This window comes from Rhagoletis zephyria, unplaced genomic scaffold (assembly GCF_001687245.7).
Source record: "Rhagoletis zephyria isolate East Lansing unplaced genomic scaffold, Rhagoletis_zephyria_1.1 Rzeph_scaffold_14641, whole genome shotgun sequence".
Lineage (NCBI taxonomy): Eukaryota > Metazoa > Arthropoda > Insecta > Diptera > Tephritidae > Rhagoletis > Rhagoletis zephyria.
In genome coordinates, this window is record NW_016171709.1 from 3,895 (window position 1) to 14,063 (window position 10,169).

The window sequence follows — 10,169 nt, forward strand, 5'->3', positions numbered from 1 at the left end:
TTCCACAGCAGCCTACGGCAGCTAGAGCATGACTCCTCCAATGGAGTCCCCCCAAATAAATCCCAGCTCATTGCACAGCAGCCTACGGCAGCTAGAGCACGACTCCTCCAATGGAGTCCCCCAATTAATATATGGTCGCCTTTAAACCTGGTCTCCCGCTCTCCCTCAGCTAAACACTTTCTATGATGGATTTTTTTTATTGCACAAAGTTTGATACATTTATATTTATATGGGTTTTTCTAAAGAATAAGCTGTTCAAAAAATAACTCAAATTAAATAACAAAAAAAAGCTATTTTGACACTGGGAGTATAACGAATGGTATACTACTTTACATATTTTTATTTATTGTTTCCCCTAGTTTTTAGTTTTCTTGATTGTTTTCGCACTGAATTCATGGCACAGGCTTCCACAATTTAACAAGAAATGCATCCTTAAATAAAACAGTCAATTTTTGTAACTTATGTGAATGGTTTTTATTAATTTTCGAGTTTAATCGAAACGACCGATTAATCGGATAATTTCTTACTATTAATTGCAGTCAATAATCGAATTCTTTCGATTAATAAATTAACCGATTAATCGATTATAAAATTTTTTGCCATCACTATGCATGTACCACCAGTAGAGAGTGAACTGTCAGCAGACCCGTTATCCTTCTGCAGTCTTTCTGTGACAGTTCTATTAGGTATCGTGCAATCCTGTGCCTTTATTTAGTTTTCACTTGGTGTACGAAGCGCTGAAGGTGGTTATACTATTCAACCCCCCCTTCCCCACCCCCGCAGCTACTTATCTTTACATAACCTTATCCAAATCGTTCTGCAGATTTTTAGCAGTTGTTTTATGTAACTTATTTGTTCTTTCCGTAAGTAAATAACGATTTTGTCAACCTCATCTACTATTTCGTTTCCTTCAATGACCCTATGAACTGGAATCCTGTAGGTGTGCCTATTCGCGGCTACCATCTCCATCGCATCTCTGAACCTTAAAACATTTTTGGACGAAATGTGGTAAACGCTGATGCCTTTATCCTCGCTTAAATCGATCATGTTGTGACAGACGGAAGGCATGCTTCCAGTATTTCAGCCGTACGTACTACGTACATTGGGAGGGTCAAACATCGACTCCGAAGGGTCCGAATATTCCAGGTGTATACCCGTTGGTAAACATAAAAAGAAGAAAGAAGCGTTTTTGTTATTTCGCGCATGCGAGGTTCTTCACCTTCACACTTAAGCTCTTTCTTAAATGGGTGTTTGTCACTACCCAGAGGATACTTGGATATAAATATCCAGACGATGTGAGTTGCAAAATAATCACTTTCGGTCACTTCTTGGTGAGTGGCAGTAAAGAGTTTTCAGTAATGGATTAAATATTGTATTCGTTCAGTGCAGTGCGTATTCATCCACACGTTGAAGAAGCAATAGGACTGTTCGGGATTTTTTGCATATTTCATTGCATTTTTAAGTCCCGATTTTCAGTTTTTTCTTTATTAATTTAATAGAAGTATCCGTGCACTCTAGCTCGGTTTGGGTATCAAATAATAGTCAATTGGATAGCTTCAATTTAAAAAAAATTGTTTGTAATATTCGGCACGTTCAGAAGGCGCAACAGCTCAGTAACTGTTGCCATTGCATCTTCTGAACGCGTTGTTGTTTACTTCTGATCAACTGAACAGTCGCGTGTTTGATGATCGTAATATTTTTCGGATTATTTGAGACAACATGTTGTTGAGAGTTGAATTTGACAGCTAATGCATGAAGCCGTTCAGAAGACGCATAACGATCACTGATTTCTTTAGCAACGGTTGCGCTCAACTGTTGCGCCTTCTGAACCTACCCATTGTAAATGGAATTTGTTATTGAAATATTACAGGTTAAAATCAAAAGTACGTACATGGCGTATGAGTTACCCAGACGAGATGAGAATATTACTCATACGCCATGTACTAACGTTTGATTTTAACTTTTCATTGATAAATGGTAAATCAAATATATCCATTTTGAATTTTTAAAATCTGATTCCAGATTCACAATCAGCGACCTCAAAAACCCCTATTTGTAAATTTTTAAGCGAATCAAATCGGTTTAAATTTTCTTGTCCACCATATTGGCTCCGCCATTTTAAATTTTTGCCAGATTCGTAATCAGCCATTCTCTGTGGAGGGGCGACCGCTTTTAGAAAAATCGTTTTTAATTGAAACTTCTTTGCGTTCAGTTGGGAGCATGACATATTCAACAAGGTAAAAGTGATTGTCAAACCTTAACCACAAATAACCTGGTTTGCAGCAAAAATGCACACTGGGTGCTACTTTCCAATTGATATGTAGAATTGCAGGCTGATTCCGAAAATCAACTTAATTTTTTTTTCTATGGATAAGTTTTGGAGCCATTTGCAAGCTACCGTTATTCAGCTAGAAAAAATTGGTCCACTTAATCACGTATTTTTTAACTAGAATTTCTAAATTAATTTTTGGTATGCAGTTTTATAGCTTATTTAAATCCACTATAATTAAGTGACAGTTTGGAGTAGCTAAAAAATCCCATTGATTTTTTATAATTTTTTTTTTTCTGATGTTGTTATGCACTCTTTTCCATATTTATTTACTTTATGAAAGACATAACAATAACAATGATTACATAACCATAAAACACAGCGCTAGCAGCAGAGGCTTTCGGCTATTCCATATAAAAAATTACTTTGTATGGAAAAAAATTCGTGATACCCTCAGAAAAAAAAATTGAAAAATCAACGCAATTTTTTTTTTGAAATTTCAAATTTGCACTTTATTGTACTAGAATTGAATAAGCTATAAAACTGCATACCAAGAATTAATGTAGAAACTAAAATTAAAATGCTTGGAATTAGAGTGGAAAGTTTGTGGAATTTTTACAATTTGTGAACAAAGCCTAAAATTTGGAGTTATGTATATAGTATTTGTTAGATAAGGAGGTATACTTTTATATGAAAAATAGTGAACAATACACAAACAAAAGATATGTGAATAGTCGAAAATGTTCAAAATGTTGAAGAACTATCGTTTTGTTGCGGACTGTACACACAACATTTGCTCAAAAATTTCGTTTAGTTAGGACAGACAGTCTTTTAGCGATATATTAACATTCGTACATGTAAAATTAATAATACATAAGTTAGTTAGTTTGGTGAAAGATTTTTATTTACAAATTTTAGTTCTTGGTAAGTACTATCTACACATTTTCTTGCTCGTAACTGCTGTTGTGTTGTTCGAAAACACTGGTCAATCGTGTGCGAAGAAATTTCATTGATGAAAGTATGTCTTGACTTCCGTTCGTTTTTCGGAAATTTCCAAATCCACCAACAGCGGACATTCGTTATATAAAATCAGTCGAACCGATTTGTCTACCTGCGCGCAATGTAGCAAGTGTAGCACGCGCAGGCGGGGCAAAGATTTTGCTATGCAAAAGAGCGCATTGCGACCCAAAGTCGGGCAAAAGGTGATAATCAACTCCTCGAGTAGTGGACATTGTTTTACCAAAACTTCAATACCATGATCAGTATATAAGCCACGTCCAAAGCTTAGGCTACGCAGGTGAGGAAACTTTAGTGTCTCCAAAAGCTCATCGTCGTTTAGCTGTTGACACGATTTCAAATTCAACTTTTCCAACCGCCGCAAACGTCGAATCGGATATGGATGGTGGGCGGTGCCGGTAAGTGCCTCAATGTTAAAATCATTGTTGCCACTCAGATCCAGCTCACGCAATTGCGTTGAGTGTTTAAAAATTGCAGCCAGCGATCTATTGGTCACTGCATGCTTACAATATCTCAGAACTAAAACTTCTAAATGCACCAAATTGGATGCTATACTGCACAGCTCATCCTCCTCTAGAAGCCGTGTGTAACTCAATATGAGTTTCTTCAAGTTGTGGCAACACTCGCTTATTACGTGCGTGCCGGCTATGTGTTTGGGTAAATAGAAATTAAAAAAAGCCAAGTGCTCCAGCGTTTTGGCGCATGACTCCAATAGCTTGAAAATATTTGGATTTACCGGCCGCAGGCAATCCACTTCCAGGTAACGCAGTGGTAGCCCTTGCAAACACTGAAGCGTTCCCTCAAATATTTGCGTATTGCAGGCATAAATTTTAACTTTCTGCAGCTTTTTCAGTTGGCCGAATGCCTCCACCCATTTTGATGTGAGCGAAGCGGGTTCATTCATTGATTCAAAATAGACAACATGAAGGCTTTTCAAAGTTTCCGCATGATCCCTCAGCACCGCCAGGAAAAGCTCGGCATGCTCAGCATAAACACGTATACTCAATTCCTCTAGCCGCGCCGTGGTGTTCTCGCGTAGGCATGTAGTGAGTAGGGCTTCGGATGAGCGCTGTTTCACCGAGTCGTCCACAAAATGTACGCCTTTCAAATTGCCAAACGCATTCAATTCGAATGGCACCTGCGCAGGGAATACATACAAACCCGCAAGCACCAGTCGTTCAAGATTCGGGAAGCACGCATATAAGCTGTTTTGTTCGAAGAATGCTTTGAGCTTTAAACTTCGCACATCAGCGCCAATGCTTTCGAGTATGAATTGCAATTCATTCAGCTGTGCGCTGTCGGCGCCCACATATTCCACGTGACTGTACACCATTCCGGATGCGAAATGCCTTGTTTGTGCTAGTTGCTTCCATATATCTATCACATTATCCTGCTTGATGCGCAAACTAAATTTGTTCGAAAAGCGCTTGCGTGCCATAGCTTCCATCCAAAGGCGGCAGACTAACCGTGCCTGCGTTAAGTCCGTGTAAGGCAGGTAGGAGAAAATGTTTATCAGGATTTCGTTGTGCAGCTGTGGTAGTGGCTCATCACGTAGTTGAAATGTTTCTACATATGCAATAGATAAATAGCTTTATTAGTCTTTTTCTTGCTAGTATTAAACCACTTATGTGTATTATACCATTTCTGCAGGGGTCCTCTTCCCGGTAAACGGATGCTCCGCTGCCTCTATCCATTTCCCAGTTATTGGCCATATTTAGTATGATTCAAATGCTACTAGCCTGCAAAAACAATAAATAAAAATGGTTGAGCTGACACTTCAATTGGCGTTTGTACTTCATATCGCTAGATGTAATTTATTAGATTTAATAAGGTTTAGAATTCCTCTTCGAATTCCGTAGAAAGATTTGCTAGAGATGTGCACTGTGACCTTGGGTATATTGTACCAGTAAGTAAAAACTTCACACTTTGTATAGGATTTATAAAAATTTCGTCGAGTTTCAAAAATTGTTCACCAAAATGTCAAACTTTTTATTCCGAGTTTTTTTAAATTCTATATACCCAGCCCATTAAACTTTAGTATAATAAAGTAAAAGACTACACAACAGCATATCAAAATTTTTTTCTAAAAAATTATGATTTTTATAAATTTTTTATGAAATTTTGTCGAATTTTCCAACTTTTTGTACAAAGTTTGAAATTCGAACATACCTGGTTTTATGTATTATTTATCAATATACTGCGGATGTTTATGCAGAAGATAGAAGCCCAAAAAAATGTAACACTTAACTATAAGCAAAATAAATAAGTTTGTATACATTTTGCATATAGTTACGGTGACCATTCGTACCGAATTTGACAGGGCAGTACCGTATTTGAGAAAGTTGTTCCGCTGAATATTTTTTGAAAGTCGGGACGTATAAGTGTGCCGATTTTTCATAACATTAAATTCCGATTTACAGTGTACTTTGGCCCAAAAAACATTTCCGGACAAACGTGGCAGCACATTCGCTATAACGAGGAACATAGAATATAAGAAAGCCATAAACATAGCCATAGCCAAACTGGTACTCTCGCTATATCGCAGTCTATCAGTTTTTCTTAAATTTTTTAAGGTTTTTATAATTATTTGTTAAGTTTGTTGTTTTCTTTAAATAAAAAGATACTAACTTGAATTTAATGAAATTTATAATTTTACAATACTTATTTCCGCAAAAAATATATATGAAAAATATATGCTATATATGTATGTATATTTGCATATACAAACTTTACTTTGGCCAAACCTCGTATCTCAGAAATAGCGATAATTTTCAAGTCTTTTTTTTTGTTTTGTTTTAGATAAGCTGTATTATTTTTTATTCTAAAATAAAATGGTATGCTCGGTTGCAATGTCCCACTTTTTGTGCACAGAAATCTGGTCTTCGTATTCATAGTTATACTGGTACATATTTTTTGGTTTCGTTTTCTACATAAACACTCGTAGTCTATTTATCAGGAATTGGTATTCTAGCACAGAAACAAACGCTTTTTTCTTGATAAATTATCAAAAATGAAAATGCTAATCACAATCTTTTACAAATTGAAATATCATGTGAAAATTATAAATTTTGGATATTAAAAATTTTTTTTCTATCATTTAAATACTGCATGTGCCGGCATTTGAAGCTGTCATCCACGCAATTGTAGACGCTACGGCAGTCAAAATCCCTTTTATTTTTAAATTCATATGTACCAAGGTGCATTGAACAGGTAGTATCAGTAGAGCAGCTGATTTGATTATTTCCCCGTTTTTTGGGGTCGAAAATGTCAAATATTTTAAATTTTTTCTCACAAAATTTATAATTTCTTAGAATCTATTTACATGTGAAACCATTTTCCATTCAAAACAAGCGATTGAATAGCAGCTTTTTGAACGATCGCCCAACCCAGCAACTCAACCGCTGATTACTGGGCCTTGCAAAGAATGGATCAATGCTTCGAGAAGCAAACAAATTTACTAAGGCCAAAAACATAGTGGAGCGACGAGCAAAGAGCATCGAGCAAGGTGTCGATTTCAAACGAATATGTTTCAATGGGAGAGCGCATAGTGAAGAGCAAAGCGTACAAACACTTTTTTAATTGAAGCTTTGCTCGATGACAGCTCTTCGCTTCGCTCGCCGCTCCACTATGTTTTGACCCTAAGAAAGAAAGTTGCAACAAGTTTTTTTTCAATTTAAATTTTTTATTTTATTTTTTTTTTTTGTATTTCACATGACACGCTTTGAAAAGAACAGAAAAGTTTTTGACACTTTCGATACCAGAAGCAAAAACAAAATACACGCAAATGTTGTTTTTGCTCTAATGCTACTACCTGTTTGATACGCCTTAGTTCGCATAGTTAGTTCTTCAAGAAAATTTACAGCAAAAGCAAAGTACTTTTTCAAACAAAAGAAATAGTGAAAAATATTTCTTGTGATTCTTCTTTTTTTAGTTATGACGTTCTTTCGGCAAGTGAGAGATTTGTATGTTCTTCGCGCTTCTCAATAGCTCTAGTAACCGTCACAAACTACATATTTATCTCTTACGAACTGAAGACATTAAATAATTTTCATATTAAAATTTGTTCTCTTATTTTCATTTCAATCAGCGTTGCCGCGAGCTCGAAAAAAAGCAGAAAAAGTATCAAAAACAAACAAAACTGTTACTTGTTAAACTTTATTTGAAAAACAAGTAATTAAAATTTTATAATTAAATCCATAGTTACAAAAAAAAATATATATTACGTGCTTTAATAGAATAATTTTTTCTACGCTTGCTCCATATTTTACAGCACGATTTGGACAACAAAATCAAAATTTGACTAAAAATTGCGCAGTTGTCGACATACGCAGCTCAAATTATTGTACAATAAATAACACAAGCATGAGCAAAATATCAAAATGATTTTGATTTTAGCGCAATAACTCTGCATTTTAGTACAAACAACCCCACACACCACACAAACGACCGACGCAAGCCCGACATTGCGTAATGTTTTTGTGTGGTTTGGCGGCGTGTGCAAAGAAATTCCGGGTTGTTTTTCCCTTAAAAGAGTTACCAAATCAAACTTATAAATATCTATAACTATATAAATTTTAACACTTTAAATAACAAGAATGAAATTCTTTGCCTTTAAACTAGTAATATTATTCATAGTTTTCAAAAATTTATTTCTGCCAGCCAAAAGTATAAAAATAGGGCATTTGTGAACAAAAAAGTATCAAAGTATCAAATCTTACAATTTAGAAAAAAAAAGTATCAAAATTTCTAAAATTGTATCAAAACGGCAACGCTGATTTTAATATATATGGNAAAAGTATAAAAATAGGGCATTTGTGAACAAAAAAGTATCAAAGTATCAAATCTTACAATTTAGAAAAAAAAAGTATCAAAATTTCTAAAATTGTATCAAAACGGCAACGCTGATTTTAATATATATGGGTACTAATTAGGGCATTCAATCCCCAAGCATTTTTACAATCCCGGGATTTCGGGATCCCGAGATTTTTCGGGATTTCGACTTCATAACAAATTTTGGCATTTTACAGTAGGTTCGCCTTTTTCAAACCACACATATTCATTGTCATCACATTTGGTCTTAGGGGAGCATAATGCCCTTTAGAAAAGAGTATGTAATTTTACGGTTAAATATTTTTTTTTTCTTAATATCATTTTGTTGACAAGTAAACATTAACTCATATTCAGAAATCCTTTTCCAAAAAAGTCGAACAAAGTAAAATGCAGAACAAATCTGCCACACTGTAAAAGCTTGTTGTAGAAAAAAATTTAATGAATGGAAGTACCTAACGATGTAACAAATTTTGCTTATATTATTTAATAAAAAAATTTTTAACCTGCTCCGAAAATTTCATTTTTTCTCCGATTTTTCGAGTAATTTGCCCCCGAATCGAGTTTCAGTAGTCCGAACGCTGACATGCGCATTAAATTTAAAGAGAAAGAAGAGTGTAATGGTGTAGAACGCTTGGTTTGGCGCTGCCAGGTGGCTGTTTGGATACGCTTCACTATGGATATACATATATGTATTTTTCATTCATACGTGTATGGAGAGCATACTGGGGAGCACGCTTTCAGAGCTTTTGAGGAGAGCCGAAATTTGAGATATTTTATGTGGAGATACATACATATGTACATATGCATGTATGTACGTTAGGGTGGTTCAAAATTCCAGCGCAAAATTAACTTTTTGGAATTTTCTTGCTGCCTCTTAAATTTTAATTAACTAACTCCTAAATTTTATTTAAATTAATTAACTCTTAAATTTGACTAGATATTTTTTCAAAACGTGTGTGACATAGTTACAAACACATAAACTTACTATATTTTGTAAATAAAATATGAGAATATCGGTAACAAAACAAATAGTTAGTAAAATTTTTGAATTATCACACTTGACTTTAAAATTTTACTATATATGTACATACTTTTTCATAGCCAATAACTTCATCTCTTACACACGTATATACAAAAATTTGTTGTTTTATGTGTTCGTGACCAGATCGCGTACGTTTTGAAAAAACAAAAACAGTAAGTACATTACGATTTTATTGTTTGCATATATCTTAAAAGAAATATTTTTATTCGAACCAAATATAGTAATTTTTAACGATTTTTTAGCGGTTATACAAAACAATTTATTTTCCCCACATGAAATACATATGTATGTATATAGAAAACTTCAAAGCCCCTGCGGCATGTTTAAATGTTAACCGAAATAAAAGGCTGGATGTCTTCTTATTTTCGATATTCTTAAGATCTTGGGGGTGGTTGGAAAATAAGTTGGACCACCCTAATGTACATACATATGTATGTACATAAGCACTTAAGTAAAATTACGTATCTGTGTCAATGTGAAAGTCTGCGCTACACTAGCATAATATTTAATGCATATTTCTGTCAAAAATATTGTACAATTCCAACATTTACGCTTACCACTTTTATTAAATAAATTATAAATAAACTTTAGTTGATGATTACCTCCAACAAACAAATCCGTTTCTTATCAATGTCTGACGCGTCGTCAAGGTAACATTCAATAACAATTTCAAAATGTTGCGCTTCTCTTGGATCTGCTGCGGTTTTAATCCAGTCAAATTGTATTGGAAATCTTTTTTTCTATTTTCTAGTACTATTTAAGACATGTACGAAAAAGAATTTTTCACATTTTATTTCACTTAAACCATTATTCGCCAACCGATTTATATTTTTGTTGTTATTGTTACGCACTTTGTTTTTATTTTCTTCACTCTCCACCGCTATTGAATCGAACACCGACTGAGTCCGCAGTCAAAACGCTATTAAAACAAAAACACCACCGGCTAGAGTAAATAAAAGCGAGCGTAAGAAAAGTATCCACATGTTCTCTCAAAAATTGTGTAGCTACGAG

The 10,169-nt window shown here is 34.6% G+C and overlaps 1 protein-coding gene across 1 annotated transcript; it reads right to left on the minus strand.

Moving 5' to 3' along the window:
• Positions 1 to 3,151: 3,151 nt before the first annotated feature.
• On the minus strand, positions 3,152 to 10,019 carry LOC108378660 (F-box/LRR-repeat protein 4). Its single transcript, XM_017634966.1, has 3 exons — positions 9,761 to 10,019; positions 4,926 to 5,025; positions 3,152 to 4,852 (listed from the first exon to the last, which is right to left on the minus strand). Exons 2-3 carry the CDS (start codon positions 4,996 to 4,998, stop codon positions 3,276 to 3,278), a joined length of 1,650 nt encoding a protein of 549 aa, XP_017490455.1. The 5' UTR covers positions 4,999 to 5,025; positions 9,761 to 10,019; the 3' UTR covers positions 3,152 to 3,275.
• Positions 10,020 to 10,169: the final 150 nt, after the last annotated feature.

What these genes read in the sequence shown, in the direction of transcription:
- LOC108378660 (XM_017634966.1), bottom strand. Translation starts at nt 4,998, where the DNA reads ATGGCCAATAACTGGGAAATGGATAGAGGCAGCGGAGCATCCGTTTAC. An exon ending in AGAGGACCCCTGCAGAAATG is followed by an intron (nt 4,853 to 4,925) that starts GTATAATACACA and finishes TTGCATATGTAG; the next exon opens with AAACATTTCAACTACGTGAT.